Here is a 19511-nt window from a genome sequence, read left to right on the forward strand (position 1 = left end):
GCTATTTGCACGGAGCTTCCCCAGCCTCCCACCATGTGCAAAGTGCCCCATGCTGTACAGGTGTGATCTCAAGGAGCGCATCTAACCCCACGTGCTGGGGTGTGCACGGCAGCTGTCTGCAGGGTCGTGCTGCCAGTGACACTGGAGCACACAGCCAGGCACCCTCTCCCCACACTGGGACTGCAAGTGGGGGGTATCCTCGGAACTTGCAGATGAGCAATCACATGCCCAGGGAGATCTGTCCCATCACTCGACTCACACAAAATGGTGCGACCACAAAGCCTGGGTGAGCCACAAGGAACTTGTGCATCATGCTCCCAAGGGTGGCTCCAGCCCCAGCAGCATCTCACAGGGGGGATTTCACCTCCTCTTTCCCTATTCCCCTTCCAGACGCTCTCACAGCATCTTCTGCCAATCCCGCTCCAGTCCCTGGCTCCCATTTTTAGCTCCCTTTTGGTTCTCATCCCATCTAGGGTGAAAGCCCATGTCACAGATCTCCTTGCAGCATCTCTCCCTTCTTGCTGGTTCTAAACCTAATGAGCCACTTTACCCTGCAAGACCTCAGCCAAGCCAAATTATTTTTAAATTACTGCCTGGCAATAACGCGCGGCACACCAGGTGATTCATGGACTCGGGCAGGCAAGCCAGAGGGCAAACCATTCCGCTGACACACCAGGTTTCTATTCTTGCTTCCCTTCCATTTCCATCTCATCATGCCCTTCAGTAGGCATGAGTTAAACTCCAAAAATTCTGGGGAAAAGAGCCAGCACTATGGTCACCTATTCCTGAAACACACTGGGGCAGCATGTACCTCTGGTGGGTTACTCTTAATATTTGCCCTGCTCTAATCTGCCCCGATTTTTCCCTCAATTAGCCTCTGGAAGAGATTAAACTCTTACGTTGCCTAAGGAGCTTACGCGTCAAGTCCACCCCTTTCCAGCACCATCCCTCTGCCTGAGCCTGGCAAGACCAAGACAAGCTGTTCTCTCCTCCCAGCAATGCAGCCAGACATTAAGCAGGTGAACACAACTTTTTCAGCCTCTCTCCTTGCTTTTTCTCCTTCCTTCTTGAAAAATTCATTGCTTTTGCCCATCATGGTCCTGCCCAGGGTAAAATAAATGTCTAATTGTCTTTGTGTGCTTTGATGCCTTCCAAACTGGGGCCATACTGCTTGAGCAGGAGATTAAAAAGCAGAGACTTTTGCCTGCAGTGTCATTATTTTGGTTTGGTATTTGCTTTTTTGTTCAAAGCTCACATTTTGTTCTGGACTCACTACAAAAATAAAAGAAGAGATCCACCCATGGTAGATGTGGGCAAAACGGTCCTTCTTGACCAGAGAGGGATAGAAATTTTCCACCCAATACGGAGACATGAAGCAGTTGCTGTTAAGAGCGATCCAAAAATATTACCCAACCATAGCCACACCTAGGGGCTATTTTCATACATTCCCTGTCTTTTTAAGGGGTGGGGTTTTTTTGGTGATCCATCTTCATGACACACATGGTCAGGTGCGTGGGCATTGGGGCACACCAAGCTGTGAACGGCCACTTCAACGCAAAGGCACTGGCATGCGGATAAGAGGATAAAGCAGATCAAGTCAATCTGGCAAATATGGCGTTGGTATGAAATAATGACGGGAGACATGTTTTGAGACCACAAGAGAAACCGCACGATCTCGTATCGGTGGTGCCTTGCCCAGATCCTTATGCGCGCCCTGGGCCAGCCATTACCTGCTGTCTTTGGTAGGCAGAGAACGTCCTTTCCAGGTCTTCGAGGTCCAGGATTTTGTACACTTTTGTGTCATCTATGTCGGTCCACACGGTGCCTGCCAGCTTGTTCTGCAAGACAGCGGGAGGATTGCAGGTTGGGGGTCCCCTGCCCACCTGCCCACGTGGCACCGGGTTGGCCATCCGGCACCTCTGGTTTCACTGCTCGAATTATTGTCCGGTTTACCTCTGGCAGTTTGGACCAGTTGAAGGACTTGAGGGCATTCGTCGGCTGTGGGATGCTCTTCTTCTTGAGGGCCAAGCCCAGAGGTGCTCCGGGGGGAGGCATCACCCCATCCAGGGGTGGGGGGCCGGGAGGGGGCGGTGGGCCGCCTGGAGGAGGGGGTGGTGGGGGAGGCGGTGGGGGACATCCCCCTGGTGGTGGTGGTGGTGGTGGTGGAGGAGGAAGGAGGGATCCTGGAGCTGGAGCAGGTAAAGGGCCACCAGGAGCTCCTGGTGGCAAGGGAGGTCCTCCAGGACTGGCAGCACAAATCGCCCTCTGGGAGGAAAAAAGGAGGGGAGACAGGTCATACAGAGCGAGGGGACACCACCTAAAACATGCCCCCATGCCAATTTTTTTTTTTTTTTTGCCAAAATTTAACTAGCATAGGAAGCACTCAAAGGCTCCAGCACTCCTGACGGAGGTCCCATGCAGCTGGAGAGGCAAAATCAGCCTGTCACCTGGGATGGACATGGTGGTGGCCCTCCCACCAAGCACCTTTTTCAGCCTCCTATGCAGCTCAACCTCCAGAAATCACCCCATGGTGTTTGCAAGAGGGTTTGGCCTGGGACACAACAGTGAGAAGGATCAGGGCCTCACCCTGCTCATCTCATGGAGCTGCGCCGTGAGATCTGCCACCTGCTGCTTGACCTGCTTGTGCTCGCTAGACTCCTTCTCCAGCTTCTCCTTCATCTTGTTCAGCGTCTGCATCATTTCTTCCTTCTCCTGGGCCTTGGCATCACACTCACGCTCCTTCTTCTCCAGCTTCTGCTGAAGTTCGGTGTGCTCTGAAACAGCCCCATGAGACCACTTTTGGGTGACAAACACGCCCCTTTTGGTAAATGGTAGCAGGCGGGGGACTAAACCCCACACTGCCCTGCAGAGAAGCTGCACAGTTAAGAAAAGGGAGCATGTGCTACGCCTTAATACCCCATCCAGGGCTTCCCCATGAATATCTACTTTGCGTGTTTCCCTTGTAAGCCCCACAGCATGATATTACCTCAGCCACTCAATAAGGCCTGCAGAGTCCATCCAGCTAAATACATGTATGTGTTGCCTGTTCAGGCTACTGTGCACACTAATGTTCAAATTAACGCCACGCATCTGTTCATCACTCACCTTTACGCATTTTTTCTGCTTGCTCTTTCCACTGTTTCACTTCATTTTCATTGACTAACCTAAAAAGAAAAGACAAATAGTACAATGAGACAATCTACCACAGTAAACAACCGGCCATCACCAGCAAGAAACACAACTGAACAAGCCTGGGCTGTGGGATTTAGGGCTCCCAAAGTGCTATTTCCAAAACCTCTGTCTCTGCCTCCTCCCGGCAGGGTTTTGCAGGCTGGGATGCAGGGCTGTCTCAGCAGCTCCAGGGATGCTGACATGTCCGACCGAGGAGCAGAAACACCACTGGGTGACAGTAAGTGATGAATAAGGCACAGTGGCAGCAGCAGTCAGGGGAAATCGCTCACTGAGGACACAGAGGCTGAGCTTAATTCACCTGCACATTGTGCTGAAGAGGTCAAAGTGATGCCAAACTGGCAGGGGTAACCCCCAGCCCTGTCCTTCTTGCCTGCCAGAGCAGGAGGCAGCAAAGCCACAGTGGCCCATGTTGGTGCTGCTCAGCAGCCAGCCCTGGGAAAGGCAGGCGAGCACTTACATTCGTACAACATTTTTAATATTGAAGTTTTCCAGGGGAGTGGCGTCAGGGTCCTGCCCTTTGTCACTCTGGATGACGATCTGCTGCACGATCCTGTCGAGCAGTAGCCAGTACTGGACAGTGTTGCCGCTTCTTTTATCTGGAGAGGAAGGAGGGAGAGATTGAGGGGAGCAGCAGGGAGGTCACTGCTGCCCCTGGGGAGGAGATCTGGGCTGCTAAGACCCTGGCAGCCCCGGGTTTCCTTGCCTCCCCTGGGACTTACAAGGCATTTGGAGACAGTGGTGCAGGATAGACATAAAGTGCGGGTATGCCTCGGTGTGTGTCAGCCTCTTCCTCGTCAGCTCAAACATCTGAGTCGCACTTTTGGTGTCGATGTGGACCTGTAGACGGGAGCGAAGCAAGGTCAGGCCATCAGACCGGTGACGGCACCACCTGTTTCCCAAGTCTCAGCTCCAAACCCCACAAGCCACTCCCACCCCATACCTGATGAACGGACAAGCCCTACTGGCCTGCAAGGGGCAAAGAGCTCTGACTGGCAGCCAGGGGAGAAGAGGGATGACGCAGTCTGTAGGATGAAGGTTGCAACAAAACAAGGCAACAGGAGACAGATTTCCAAACTCCAATTTTATCCACAAGACTGCACTTCGTCCCAGGCCACATAGGGGCTTTTAAAAGGAACCATAACATCAAGTGCCAGCATCTACATCAGCAATGTTCATACTCACCAGCTCAAATCTTTTGGCAAATTCCAGTTCATCTTCATTTCTAAGCATTTCAAAAAAATCTAAGTGCCTGAGGAAAGAAAGGGGGGGAAAAAGCCTGTTAAAAGCAGATACAAATGTGACTAACAAATTGCAGGCAGCCAGTCTGGCAGCAGCTCAGAGACAAGCAGGACTTGAAACATCAACTGGATCTTCAGTCTCGAGCTCCCAGTCATTACAGCCTAAGAAGTCTTTTGGGACGAGAAGAGGAGGAGGAGGGCTGGCAGCATCTACTAGACCCCAGAGAGCACATCCTTCCCAGTTCAACCCTGCGTCAGAGCGCAGTAAAACCACATGGGAGTTTTCCCTCCCTCTCTGGTGACAGCAAAGAATTTCCTCAAAAGGGGTGAGTAGACCCACGTGCTTTCCCCAAAGGCCAAGTCCAGAAACCAGAACGCAAGGGGGCAAGGCAAGGACAAAACCAACCAGCGGTCTGGGGTCACTACTCACCGGTCGAGGGTTGAATTTTCATGCTCTCTTAGTTTATCAATGACTGGCTGGATCCCGAGCATGAGAAATTCATATCTCAGATGGAGTCTAAAATCCAAGCTTTCCTGCAAGGAAAGTTTGGGGTCAACACAGCAAGGTGCATGTCTTCAGAAATAAAAACATACCCCAAACCCACCAAAACACCTCCCTCTCCAAGAGCCCTGGCGCTCACCACGCCTGCCCCCTGGCTCAGGACTGCGTTGATGAAGGACATGATGGCTGTCTTGAGGCTCACTTCATCCCGATACCGTCCTGTGCTCTTGTCCAAGTCATTGATCAGCGTCTGCCAAACATGTAACGTCAATTAAACGCCCAGTGACAGCCCAAATACTGCACAAATGGCCAGGGGACATAGGCAGGAACAACAACTTGTGATGCTCCCGCAGCCCCTGTAGCAACCTGCTGGTGATGGATCATCAGATGCTGCCTGCTGTAACGCAGCCTATCCCAGCACCCATTTAGGCTAACATCAGCCCATCCAGATGTGCTACAGCCTTGCAGAGCTGAAATCCCAGTGACCCTGCCCAAGCAAGCATTTTTTTGTGGGGGCAGTTCTGCCCTAAATAACTGGTTCCTTACTCTTTGCTCAGATGCAGATCTCATCAGACACAGTTCTGGAGTAATTCCCAGAGTATCTAAGTTGCAAATGGCCATAATAAATCATTTGCAAGCAGCATTTAGATATCCAGGAGGAGGAAGGGACAAGAATGCCAAATTTCAGGAGCCGATGGGCAAGTTGAGATCCACCTACCTGAAAACGAGTCCGTTCGCTGGCGTATTTCTGGTAGTGCAGCATCGCCTCCAGTACCTTTTTGTGGCCCCCAGGAACCAGGCACACAGCGCCCATGATTTCCAGCACTGCCACCTTCGTCTTAACATTCTCTGTGCTCAGACTCTGAGCAATTACGTTAATACTCTCCGAATGGGCCAGGACGTGAGCCCGGCCCAGGGAGTTGTTCATTAGTGCTTTTATACATCCAATGAGCGAGGTATGTATTCGAGACTCTGCCGTCTCATAGTCCATGCTTTTGAGAAAGTTCAGAATACACGACAAGCCATCCAGGTCGATGAACCGGGTTACAAACCTGTCAGAAAGAGGTTAAAACCACATGCTACAGGACCCTTTTACTCTCAAACAGGGCTGACTTGTCTGTTGTTGTAAACCCAGAACCTTCTTATCTATTTTTTCCTGGACTTTGGATAACAGAAAGCCTGCGAGTTTAGAGCACAGGGACGAGGTTGTGAAAATCTTTAACAATTTAATTGATGCCCCATAGCATAGGCAACCAGGCATCTTCTGCACAAGGTTGTCCAGAGCCAGGATACGTGGAAGAGGACCAGCTAAGCCTGGGGCGCAAGCCCCACAGTGGAGGTTAGAGTTTGCAGCCACGCTGATGCAAAACCTTGCCAGTCCCCAAGCTGAGTCTTAAATCTCACTCACTTGGGACCAGTTTTGCGTAGGACTGGAAGAAGCTCCCAAGCCCTGGAGTCACCTCCTCATCAGCTGCAGACACCCCAAGGTCAGCCAAGACCATGTCCATGATGCCTATCAGCCCTTCTGCCTCCTGCCACCTCTCCCGCCTCACCATCCACATCCTTCTCCTCCCTTAGGCATATCTCATCAATTCTAAGGGATTTATGATTTTTATGATGACTTATAATGCTGCTAAATAGAAAGCAGACAGCAAATGCACGGCAGTGCCCCAGGCAGATTCAGTAGAGCAGGCAGACATAACACTGCATGCTGCTCAGGCATTTTAGAACCTCCCTGCCCAGTGCCATCCAGGCTGGGTGTATTCTGGTTTGGCAAAAGGCACAGGCTTGGAAAGCAAAAGAGTCAAGAACATCCCAGCACTGGGATGATTTTAATTTGAAACAAGCCATGCTGATGTGCAGCAACAAAACGGGTAATTGCAGGCTTGGGGAAAACTGATTTCTCTGCTTCAAAGCCTGCTCTTCTTCCAGCCAAAGTCAATAGGAAATTTGACATTTACTTCCCTGGGAGCAAAAGCAGGTCCAACAGGTAAAATTTTCTATAGAGTCTGCTGGATCCTTCTGACTTCCAGTGAGACAGACTTGCAAACCACTTTGAAAGACTTTGCGAAGTTTCATGGCTGGGTACCAGTCCTGCTCCCAGGGGAACTGCGGGGAGCCAGCACCCAAGAGGTCTGGGTTTCACAGAGATCGGGTGCTCACCCTTGACTCTGGAAATTTCTTACCAAGTACCATCACCAGAACCATTGCAAAAGAGAAATGGAAGAGGGGAATGTATTTGCAAGCAATAGCAAATTCATTTCTTCCATAACCAGACCAGGTCATGCATTTCTTAATGTAACATTTTCCCATCAGATAATGTTGACCCGAGGCATCTTAAAGGTTTTGCAGATGTGTGCATGCAGACTCCAGAGAAACCAAATTTAGGAAAAACTACAGACATTCAGAAAGAGTCCCGCCCTTTTTTTATCCTCCCCATCAAAACCTCCTAGCAATATTTCTTTTTTGTGCTTTTCATAGAAGCCTGAAGATTCATGTGATTTTATTCCTTTAAAAAGTGCAAGAGAAGATGAAGTTGTAACAAAGGGCCTGGTTGACCAACAAAAATTAGATTTTTTTTTTAAAATTCAATCTAGAAGGAATTTTTACATTCTGTTCCAATGAGAACAAAAGCAAATTTGAAAAAAAAAAGTTGCCTGATTTGCCTGAACAGATGTGGCTCCTGGTGGCTCTTGGCCACTAAAAGGACCAACTTAAAGGAACAAAATGACAAGAGGTGAACTGAAAAAAGCAAGTGCTGGTTTAGGGTCCTTGCCTCCCTCGTCCTGTGCAGCACCATTTATATTTCTATTTAACCCCCAGCTTTTTTGGATTTGAGTTCTCTCAAATCCAAAGCCACGACCTCAGCAATAAAGCCAGGAAACAGAAAGGAATTACCTCATTGGTTTTGTCCGCAGTGCAGTCTTCAAACTTTCAATTGTTTTATTTCTCTCCTCCTCATCTTCTTTTTCCAAGGCGATCAGTGATTTTCTCTGCAAGGAGACAGGCAGATGTGAGAGGGGAGCTTTCCCTGCAAAGCTTGCACCTGAAGAACAGGAGCACCTGTCACCCACCACACCAAGCTTTTGGGACAGAGCTGGGACCTTAAACCGACTCTGGACGTCTAAAAGTCCAGATCCTTATGGCAATCATAGGACTTGGGAAAAGGGGCAGTTTCGAAAAAACCCTGCGGTCTGCAAGGAGACGGCCTGGACTGGGGAGAGCAGTGTGAACGCGCTGCTTTAGGTTGAAGATGCTGCCTGCAAGCATCCAGACGACTCACTGGCACATGGGCAATTAAGCTTCAAGTGTTTGGCAAATCACAAATGAACGACACACCAACCCACATTGGCTCTGGAGCAGTGTCGCTGATGGCCTTGCGTCTCCCCGGCCACTTGGGTTTTGTTTCAAAGCAGCAGGAAACAAACATTGGACAGTGCTGGGCAAGGCCACAGGAACCCAGCGCGCTCTTCTCCAAACCAGTCCTCATCCCCCAGCAAGCCCTGGTAGATGCTGGGCTTCACTGCCCTGAGACAACCGGGACACCTTGAGAGGACATGCTTAGCATTGTCCTGTGTGATCATTAAGTTCCAGAGTAAACACCCTGCAGGTAGGAGTGGTGTCACCCCAAATGGCTGACCTGCAACTCATCCAGACAAGCCCACGTTGGAGGATGCTCGCAACTGTCCCCCTGCAACTCTCAGACTCAGAGCAGCAAGAGGGAAAGGCTGCAATTCAGGCAAGGAGCATCCCAGCTCAGGGGCTCTGGATGTAAACCCTGGCATGCCCCCTGCAGCCCATGACCCTCCAGGAAATACACTTTGTAAAAGGAAGAGGTAAATAAATGCATCACAGTACCCCATAAGAAAGCGTCCGGCTGAACCCTGCTCAGAGACACTGCAGGTGACATCTGGGTGACATAAATCTCGATGTGTTTCCAGGGCTGGAGAGGGCTGTGAGGATGCAGGGGCCTAACCAATGCGAACTGGGGGTCCACAGAGGGAAGGTGCCAAATAGGGGCAGGGGAGAAGGAGGAGTCCTTTAGCCTCCCCTGGTACCGATGCATCCCAACAGGTACCCATATGCCCCCAGAGAGCTGAGGGGCTCAGGGGACACACCGCAGCCCGGAGGGGATGGGATGCAGCAGCTGCGCTTGGGGTCAGCCATGTGGGTCCTGCCAACCCTGTCGCCCCCAGGTCTTCCAACACAACCCACTGATGTGCATCCAGGCTGGGGACAGTGCAGGGGATGCCCTTGGCATCTCCCACACTGGATTTTGCTATCAGGCTGGCACTGAGGGCCGGGACCCTGGCTCCTGCAGCTTTACCTGGGTAGCATGGCTGCCTGCAGCCCCAGGCATGCACGGGGTACAGCTTCCTCACCCCAACTCATGCAACTAATGCCACAGCTAAAGCAACACCCCAGGTGCCTCCTGCAACATCCGACGGCACTGGGCCCTTGGAGGTGCCAAGGTGAGCCCTTGCCAGTACCAGCCAAGGCTAAGCCAAAGGAGGGGGAAAGGGTCCCAGCAGATATGAAGAGATGCGTTGGCCCCACGTTTAACCCAGCTCCTCTTTAGTAGCATGCCAGGGAGACACCCTCCAGGCATCTGGCAGGCTTTGATCACAAGCTCTGCTCAGGCTCAGGGCTTCACCTAAGTCCACAGCCAGCCCTGGGCATCCCTGCCTTCCCAAAGGGAAGCAGCACACTCTCTTCCTGGCTCGCAGTCCCCTGCTACTCGCCTCCATCCCCAGTCCCCTACCCAGCCCTACCTTCCCTGTCACCATGGCCCCGTGACAGCAGGGCAAACATAGGGGGGAAAAAAGAAAAATGATGCTTTTCTTTTTCATTTTCCATGCTGCTCCCATCCCTAGTGCACTGGCCACGAACCTCACCACCTTCAGCCCCCGAAAACAGAAGTGAGGATAGAGGGGGTCTGAACAGCGCACCCTTGCAGGAAATAAACCGCATTTCCTACAGAAAACAGTGCTATTTCTGTCTCAACCGTCACGATCTCAACAAGAAAGTATTTAATGAAATTCCATCTAAGAAGGTCCCTCATGGGACAGACAACCCGCTGTGCCGCGTTTTGCCGTGGCCGCCTGGCGCAGCAGGGTGTCTCAGGAGGAAGGCGGTAGCAGGCATCCATGAAAATGCACAAGAACTATCCGCTTCAAAGCAACCACAGCACCTTGGTGCCCCACTGGCATTGCACAATCAAACAGGCTTGTTAAAAGCCAGCCTGGTGGCTTTATACTGAAACCTGCTGTTTGCTATCTGTCTCACAGCCTCCCAGCCTGGGGTAAGATGAAATGCCCTTCCTGCCATAGAAAACGCCTGTTTTCCAGCTGTATCTTTTGGTCTAATGGATGATATCCTTAAACCCTTACATTGGGGGTTTCTCAATTGCTGGGACAAATTGCAAGCTACTGCCAACTGCAAATTGTTGAGAGGTCCACAGACTCAAAAGGCTGAAAATAGCCAGGTCACACCTTTGTGGCTACAGCACTTGCCACCCCCTTGGGCACAATGCTGGATGTGCCACAGAATGTCACTGCAGCGCTGCTCCTCCGTACGTTGGGCAATACTTACAGCAGCCATTGAATTCAACTGATCGATATAAAATTCCGGCCAGCTGGTGGCTCCTTTATTTTCTTCCTGGTCCTGGCAGGGGGGAAAAAATGTGAAACAAAGACAGCATATTAGTAGAAATAGCATTAACATCCCCTGCCCTTCATGACCAATTACCTCTGAAGTGCCCTTGAGCTCTTGCATTACTTTATATCAATATAAGTGCAACTTCCTATATTCTGAGTTCACCACCAACAGCTCCAGCTATGGGAACACTACCTGATTTATTGAACTATATACAATCTACGATATAGCATCTGCCTGTGACCAAACTGCCCAATGATACTGCATCAGTCTTGTGGTTATCAGCTTTGGAGAAACCACACTGAAATTTTACATCTAGATTTCTCTTGTACCTCCTCTACACTACCCTTGAAATTTTGGCTGTATAGCCTTGATGAATGTGCTCTGTAGGGAGAAAAAGTGTCTCTAACAAGTAAAGAAGAGTGAATAAATGTGACACAAACTAGGCTCCACTCCCGGAGCAGGATCATGACTTACCAACATCCTAAGAGAGACTCCAGGCACAACAGACAAGTCCTCTGGCACCTTCATTAGCTGGTAGGAGGGAACATGCACCTGGCAATGTCCCCTGTTAAAGGATGTCACCCTGAGCCCATGATCTATGACACTGAGTGATGTAGAACCTCATTTGGTCATCCTGGTCTACAATGCCCTGCATGTGGTGGGACTCACAAGGATTTTCAGGTTCTACCATGTTCGTGTATGACATGACTGAAGGACCTCTGAGTCCAGCTCAGATAAATTATGCTGCAAGTCCCCAGGGACTGCTTGGAGCAAGTAGGCAGATTTTGAGGGAATACTTCAAGATCAACCCCTTTCCCCACTGTATTGACCTAAAAACTTACATCAAAAGAAGAAAAAGGATTCACAGCAGAAATGTCACACAGCTCTAGGCTGGAGTCAACCGATACTATGCAAATCATTGAGGGCACCTTCCCTCAATAACTATCTTCAGTCCACAGCCCAACTTGCTGTATGGCTTTGCCCCCTCCCTAACTTTAAGAGATGTTTGCAAAGGTCATCCTACGCTGCCGTCGTCTGTGACAGTGGGAGCTGGCTGACCTACTCCTCTGCTCCCACGTCTGTGCATGCAGACAACTACTGACCCTCCAGCTGATTTCAGCAAGCCCAAGGAGCAGAGTCCCAAATATTTACTGTGGTTCAAGAGGCATACGTGGAAAACGTTCATGCATTCAAATTTTCCAAGCTGCAGCTTGCCAAGATGAGAATACACAGCGTCAGCAACAGGTAATTCGGGCAGGAACCCAGTTCCCCCACAGGCAGTGCAGCCCATCCCCACAGACCTGACCCTTCTCTGTGCCTGACTCTGGGATGGGGACAAAAGAAGTTTGGGAGCAACAAGGGACGTGGCACACCCTGGGGCATCTCCTGTGACATGCTGAGGACCAAGAGAAGCTGTGTGCCCACCCTCATGGTCACCTCCAGCCCTCTCCAAGCTGCTGTAATCCAGCCTGGCAGTAACCAGATCGCCCCAAGCAGCTCTCCATGCCAATTGTCCATGCCCTCAGGCAGGCTGCCTGCTGACAGGTGCACATCCACAAGCCTCACTTTTTTTTAATCTTCTACAGATCTGGTCAAGTTTAAAGCAATTAAAATAACTTTCCTGAGAAAGAAGACTACATTCAGCCCTCCTGCCCTCTGCTTGAATACTTTGGGTCGTTCTCCCTTTATTCTCCTGCCAAGAACCGAGGTTTTGAATGAAACACTTGATTCACCTGCCCTCCACATTTCTTTTTTTTTTTTAACAAAGTGTGATTCAGCAAAGAGCAAGAATTTTTCTGAGATGTTAGAAAAACAACAAAAAAAAATCTGTCCTACCCATGCTAGTGCCAAACCTAAAAATCCTGAAGGACGTCCTACTGCCTGCCTCTGCATGGATGGAGGACTGTTCATAGTCATGCTCTGACAATTAGTTTTTGCCAACAACAAATAAAACCGTCCCCATCCTGTCCAAACAGTGTGAGGTGGGAGCGGAATACAAGGGAACTGCCCACGGCCAACCAGCTTTGGGATGTGAGGTCAGGCTGCACCCGATGGCAGGTTCAATCTGGAGAGTATCACTTGCATTATTTTCCTGCAACCAAAGGGCAGTTTCTTGGTGCTAGTCCTATTCAGTGCCACCCACCCGTCTTGCTGGATAACCCCATGGTCCCTCAGCAATGACAAGCAGCCGGGGTGAGGCTTGGGCCACTTTCCTGCTCAGTGATGATCCCGTCTGACACGGGCAGCCAGGCCTTTCTGGTTTCTCAGCTCACATTGTGCACCTTCCTAAAGGACCCTCCCATCTGCTCCTGTGTGCAAAAGCACCCCCTTCCCTGGTACATCCAGCCGCATACAGCACGCCGTCCATATGCACCAGAAACAAGAGAGAATGTAAACGTGGTGAAGGCACTGAAGCAGGGAGGGATGCTGGGGAGCCATGAGCCCCGTGCATGTCTGCCAGCTCACCCCTCTCAGCTGTCCTATGCTCTGCCACAGGAAGGCTCAGCACAAACCCTGCAAAGCCTGGGGGAAAAGATTTTGATTTTCCCAGCTTTCCTGCCTCACTTTAGAGGATGGCATGCAAATGGTGCCCCAGGGGACAGCAGAGCTGGGGCACCCAAGTGTGCCTTGAACATAGCCCAAAAAGAGAACAGCTTCTGCCACTTACCACCTGGACAGGTCACTGGAGGTCCTCCCCATCACCCTAGGGTACAATCAGCATCTCTTTTAAGGAGCATCCCTCTCCCACCAGCGCTCCCAGCAGCAACACCAGCTGGCAAGGGTCATGAGGTCCCCACCACTGCTCAGCACCAAGAGATGATGGGCTGTACCCAGTCCACAGATTTGGGCAGGGAGCAAGATCTGTGCTGAGGAACGGGGTGGGAAGGCAGCAGTGCTGGCTCATCCCATATCCCAGGGCCCTTCCGCACGGTGCAAACACCTGTGAGGCAGGCAGGGATCAGGACCTGCTGCTCATTTAAGGCTGAAAGGAGGCGGTGGAGCAAACAAATAAAGCTCTCTGGGGGGCGGAGGGGAGGCTGAACAACAAAATTGGCTAAACTGCTCATTTATAATTAACGTGCTGCATTATAAATATTTCCCTTTGCTTGGCTCCCTCGGGCTCTTGCATTTCCTCCCTGAAACCCCCAATTTAGAGAGTGCTCTCAATTAAATGCAGCAGAACCTCATTAATTCACATGAGCAGCCGGCCAGGCTCATCGGAAAGCGACTTCCCAGGCAAAGGGGAACTGCACAATAAAGCAGGCAAAGATCAGGGCACAAGCTTCCCTCGGCTTGCTGCAGGACATTGCTCAGTGGTAATAACTGCGGCTAATGGTCTATAGCACACTGATAAGCGTCCTTTAGTGCATTTGGTGGCGGTAAAGAAATCTCCCAACAAATTAATGAGCCCGGAGGGAAGTGACTCACAAGGCTTTGCTCACAAGGCAAGCCAGGAAGAGGGAGGAACCTCCCCGGGCATCACGGTTTGAAAGGGTGAAATTTGTAGACGGTTTCCCAGCACCCAGGGTGGGTTTTGGGGGTATGAGTTTTGCAGCCTGCCTTCGATGAGGGATGCCCAGACGCAGACCTGAGTACTGCCAACGTCACCTCTCTGGGATGCTCCATCGCATCCTGCCTGGCTGGCACCAGGGACGCAAACATCTCCCAGTTTCTTCTTCTCTGGGATGTGTTTAGGTCTTTGCTGCGTTTGCTCTCTTCTCAAGAAGCGCAGCAGAAGTGAGGGCCCGATGAACAAGCTCCATTCTCCCCGTCAGTGCCGGGTGCCGCGGGGAAAGCAGCGCCCAGTCAAGATGCATCATTAGTAGGAGCTTTTCCAAGTGAAGGTCACTGATCTGTCAGCTCCAGCCATCCCTTTGCTCTTCCTGTGGAGACTTCATGCTCCCTAGCCCTGTCATGTCTTGGTGACAAGCCTGACGCTTCCACGGCCCACGTGCCTCCCCCTTGGGGTGTCGGCAGCTCTCACAGCCAGACTGCTGTTGCTCTTCCCAGTGACCCTCCTTGGGATACCAGGCAGCAGCACAGAGGAGGTGGTGGCTGAGCCAGAGGTGGCATGAAAGTGGTTAGTGTTAGAAAGCTGGTCTTGGCCCCATTTGGGTACTTCCACTCCTGGAAAGTGAATCTTCATGAGCTCCTGCCCCTCTGACCTGCAGGAATACAGCTGCCGGGAACAATGTACCCTCCTCCTCACAGCATGTCCCCATGGCAGCGGGGAGAAAGACAACTGTGAAGCTCCTCGGTGCTTTGTTATGGCTGCTTTTCTTCCAAATCAACCTTCTGGAGGCACTTTTTAGATGCCCAGCCTGCAGGAATTGTCTTCATCTGATCCAGAAGCCTCCTTCCCACACTTGCAGCCCATGGTGGTGGTGATGGATCTGGAGCTGTTCTGGGATAACTGAGCCCTGGAGGGCAGCTGGCTAGGTTCCCCACCCACCTGAAGTCCAACACGCCAGGTTAGATCCTTCAAGGTGAAACTAAGTCAGAAGGAAAGGGCTGGTTTGCAGCAGCCACCTCCAGGCAAACCCCAGAGAGCCTGTCAGTGACAACACTAGTGACTTTGATGGTTCACCCCCTTCTTGGCACCACCTGCAAGGCTGGCATACCCCAGGAGAAATTCACACCAGGGAACTCACAGCAAGGGGTCAAAAAAACCCCCTCTTGAGTTGGCACCTGCTGCAAAAAACAGAAGCAACCCCCTTCGTTTTCACACATCCTCCTGATTGCATTTTTATTTTGCACCATGTTCCCCACCCCTCCTAGCTGCTCCGTAATGGCAAAGCAAGGGAAAGCCGGTGGCAGCTGGCAGCCCACAGCATTTTGGCAACCCTCACCTCCCTGCCTGCTGCGGATGATCCACCTGGATGCTGTTTGCAAGGTCAAAAAAGAAGCAGACAGTGGCATGGATGGGTTTTAAAGCCAATGGGTCTGCAGCCTGCATGGGATGTTTAAACCCAGCCCAGCTCCACTGACAGCCAAGCCTTTGCCAGGCGTGTGCTGGCGGAGTTTTGGCCCTCTCGGTCTTCCTTGTCCCTCCAGCCACTCGGGTCCTGCAGGTATCCTTGCAACAAACACTAAATGATGCAATTAAAGCTGTTTCCCCACACCATGCCAAAGGCTCACAGCGTGATGCTGCCAAGGGATGTAATTTTATGGGATTCTTCCCAAGTTGGGATCTGGGGGTCCCATCCCAGAACACTCCAGTTTTCTGTACGGTAATACTTCCTATACCCTCACCTCAACAAATACACGCATGTCCTCATATGCTTTTCTGAGGGTTTAAAAATTATGCTCCCCATAAGCAAATATAGCATGACCAGATGCCTTCCGTAGTCAGCTGGTTCATTGTTTGAAAAGCTTCGCTTTCAAATTCAAAAAGATCGCTAACAGATACATTTTTTGTCCAGAGAGGGAGAAAAACCTTGCTTAAACAAAAGTGTGTCGTGACTGGAACTAAAAAGGGAATTACCTTTTAAGATAAAAACTATAAACATTTCCTATTGAAAAATACCTCCAGCCATGCAAACAGCCCCTTTCTCTTGGTCAGCCCAAGAAAATGACATCTGAGATGATATTTTAACATGCTGCTGCAATAACCTCAGGTATATCTGGATGCCTAGGGGCCACGGAACGCTTCTCGTCCATCCCAGGTGATCCAGGAGCACAACAAAACACTGAGCTATTTTTTCTTCCTCCCCTTGCTTTTGTCAGCTTTTGCTCTTAGTTCTGCTACTGCAGCAAAAAAACCACCCCAAAGCAAACAAACAAACAAACCAAAAAAAAACCCCACATGTTTTTTAAATGAAGGAAATAGCAACACAAGCCCTGTGAAGGAGCTGCAGGACTGAGCAGGACAAGTGGAAGAGCAAGCTGGAAAGCGAAACTCTCTGGAGGGAGAGAGTGGAAGGCACAGTTAGAGAGGAAAGACGCTGCCTGGCTGTGAAATACATTATTATTGGAGAGCCATCACTCATTCTCCTATTTGTCGCCTTTTTCCCCATTCTCTCTTGCAAAAGCACCACCACTGCCTTCTCCTAATGCAAAGGGATCCTGGTTTTATACCTGATGGCTAAGGGAATTTTACATGTAAGTTTTGCTTGCAGGGACCAGCTTAACACTGTGCTACTACGCAGCCAGCGTTAGCGATGCCAGTGGGTTTTCAACACAAGCTTAAAGACTGCTGCATCACTTGGCATTCCTGCAGGTCATTTTTCCCCTACCCCAGCTTTACGGATGCTCAGAGAGCTCAGCCGAATAGAAAGAGAGGGGCAGAGGCAGACTCTGCATCCCCATGAGCTGGTTTAGTTACCTTCCACCTGGTTATTCATGCTGAGCTTCTGCATGAACACCCTTTATCCACCCATATTTTAAGGCTCATAAAAATGACGTGGTGAGATGCTTTAATAGCTGGACACTATGTACATAGGCTGGCAGGAACCAAACCTCTTGCAATTAAGAGGTGCTGCAGAATAAGTGCAAAGTCTTAATTAATAACACTTTTGGAGCTTCCTGAGAAAGGCCATCCTGAGTCCCTCTCTTCCACTGAAGCAAACCCACAGCCAAAGAAACGTTAAAGTTGGAAACACTCCTGCTTCCTCGCTGTGCTTCCAAGCAATATCCTCTCCTGGAGAGCGGGGACAGCAGGGAGTGAAATATTTTGGGATGAGGTATAAAACGAGTCATCATCCAAAAATACCACTTCTAAAAGCAGATTTCATCCTGCTGCTAATGCATCTACATATTCGCATTTCCCTGCTTTATTACAGCCGTAGAGAGGGCTGATGACTTCAAAGAAGGTCTCTCCAATAATCTTTAAATCTCCCTCCTGACCCAAGCGCTGCACAGCTGCTGGATTTAATGCAGACTTCAGTTCCCATTCAGGTCACTGCTGACAGTCTCGCCAGCCCCCATCACGAGACGCTTTTTATGTCTCTGCTTTTCCCGCACCCCCGCATCACAGGGTGATGCAGGTGGGACGGAACCCCGGGGAGTTCATCTAGTGCATCCCCTTGCTCCAAGGAGGATCAGGTCTGGGATCAGACCCAGTAGTTCCACGGACAGAGAATCAGAGAGGGCAAAACCTCCACCCTGACAAGCCGGTACTATAGGCTGGGATAAAAATAGCTGCTTGTGGGGCAGGCAAACCAGGATACTAAGCTGCAGGGCAGGGGGAAATATTCCAGGGAAGGAAATACAGTTTTCCCTTATTTCATCTTGATGAGCACTGCTGAGGCCAGGTGTTGCCAAATCCCTTGCCAGGACAACCCAGCACAACAATGTCATTTTGGTCACCTTTTACCAAAACTTACCTATGAGGGGAATAAAATAAAAAATAAAATGTGCAACAACTGGGATGCACTCTGCAGAGCCGAGTATGGTGACACCAAGAGCAAAGCAGAAGTGCCAGACATGGCACACAGCAGCAGGGAACACACTGAAAGGACATATTCAGGATATTCAGGAGATATTCAGATGCTTTCTGTGCTGCACACACCTTTGCCGTTGATGGAGGCAGAGGAGTGCCCTGGCTGCGTGGGCTACGGCCACAGCACGAGTTATTTTGGAGCCCAGCAAAGCTGATTTTTGAGGAAAACCCCCAGGAGAAGGCTGGGCAGCATTTCTGTCCTGCCTTGTGCTGCTCCTTCAGGACAGAGCTTGTTGCAACTGGTCTCTGCAATTGCAGCAGGGAGCACTGCAACCGGCAGGAAAATGGGGAAAATGCTAAAAATTAGGAACACCCTAAACTAGGGCTTTCAGATTCAAAGCCCGACCGAAGTCACCTGACAGTCTGTTTCCAACAGGAGACAAAATTGGCAATAGAGGAAAGAACAAAAACTGCTCAGGGGACAATTTTGGATCCTTGGTAAGTCAGGCAGCTGCCTGTGACTGATGTCCACCTTTGCCAGTCCCCTGGGATGCATCAGGTGAAGCTGTGTGTTACCAGCATCTCAAGTAACAACTTGCTATTGAACACGGGCAGGCCAAAGGGTTTAGGTGCACCCTTGGACTTCCCAAATCACCGCCGCCGAGCCTGCAGCTGAGACAGGGAGGTAGGACCCCTGCCGTGTCTCCAGCTCCACGGCCCTGGCCAAAACACAGCCATTACTCTCAGCCGGAGAAGTCCAGCCCCTCTCCTCAATGCTAGGCTACCACGCAGGTGGTTTATCCTCCTAAAACCAGAGAGGTACGTGAGTAAGATTTACCACAAGCTGCTGGGATAGGCACTGATGTTTCCGCTGCATGCCAGTCCTCACCACATAGAAGCAGGACTGCCTAGAGCCTGCCGTGCGTAGAGACATGTTTTCCAGTCCATGTGATTCCTGGTTTCCTCCACTGCTGAAGCCTCCATTGACACAGTCTTGCTCATTTTTAATTAAAAAGCAGAAGAAAAGCATTTGTCTCCCCTGCAAACAAGCCACCAGCACATCTCCTTCAGAGCAAGCAGTGGCATGTACGCTCTGCAGCTCACCAAGACAGCGTCACGACTATGCAAGTAACAGCTGAGAGCAGCCAGAGGAATGAGGACCAGAGCAGGATTGCAGGCAGGATCCATCCTCGAACGGGCGCCTGCTTCGAGAACCTCTGAGGATGCCACCGGGTGCTTCTGTGGCTCCTTCCTTCAACATTCCCAGGAGCAAGGAGTTCCTCAGCATGGTTTTTAAAAACTTGTGAGTGCAAGAGGTGCTGGAATGTGAAAGAGGCACCATCAGCCCCATCTAAACCCTTCCCCAGGAGATTAGACAGCACATAATCTCCACTCACAATAATAATTACACTGCTTTGCTTGATTTAAGTCTCCATTGTCTCTCCTTATCCAGATGCACTGGAGCACAGCTCCGCTTATCCGACAGACGGTGACGAGTGAGCATCCCCTGCCCGTTTTCTTGTCAATTCAGAGCAGTGCC

General features: G+C 50.6%; 1 protein-coding gene across 5 annotated transcripts in view; it reads right to left on the minus strand.

Annotated features, from left to right (window-relative positions):
• The window catches only part of DAAM1 (dishevelled associated activator of morphogenesis 1), a 96371-nt gene that overhangs the window by 22854 nt on the left and 54006 nt on the right, over positions 1 to 19511 (minus strand). For all 5 annotated transcript variants that reach the window (XM_063333625.1, XM_063333628.1, XM_063333626.1 and 2 more), the window contains 12 exons: positions 10525 to 10596; positions 7831 to 7925; positions 5651 to 5984; positions 5072 to 5182; positions 4861 to 4964; positions 4375 to 4441; positions 3912 to 4029; positions 3650 to 3788; positions 3106 to 3164; positions 2587 to 2774; positions 1954 to 2265; positions 1731 to 1838 (listed from right to left, as the gene is read on the minus strand). In XM_063333625.1, the coding sequence (XP_063189695.1) occupies positions 1731 to 1838; positions 1954 to 2265; positions 2587 to 2774; positions 3106 to 3164; positions 3650 to 3788; positions 3912 to 4029; positions 4375 to 4441; positions 4861 to 4964; positions 5072 to 5182; positions 5651 to 5984; positions 7831 to 7925; positions 10525 to 10596 (1707 nt within the window). The remainder of the gene's footprint in view (positions 1 to 1730; positions 1839 to 1953; positions 2266 to 2586; positions 2775 to 3105; positions 3165 to 3649; positions 3789 to 3911; positions 4030 to 4374; positions 4442 to 4860; positions 4965 to 5071; positions 5183 to 5650; positions 5985 to 7830; positions 7926 to 10524; positions 10597 to 19511) is intronic.

This window comes from Chroicocephalus ridibundus, chromosome 4 (assembly GCF_963924245.1).
Source record: "Chroicocephalus ridibundus chromosome 4, bChrRid1.1, whole genome shotgun sequence".
NCBI classification, from domain to species: domain Eukaryota; kingdom Metazoa; phylum Chordata; class Aves; order Charadriiformes; family Laridae; genus Chroicocephalus; species Chroicocephalus ridibundus.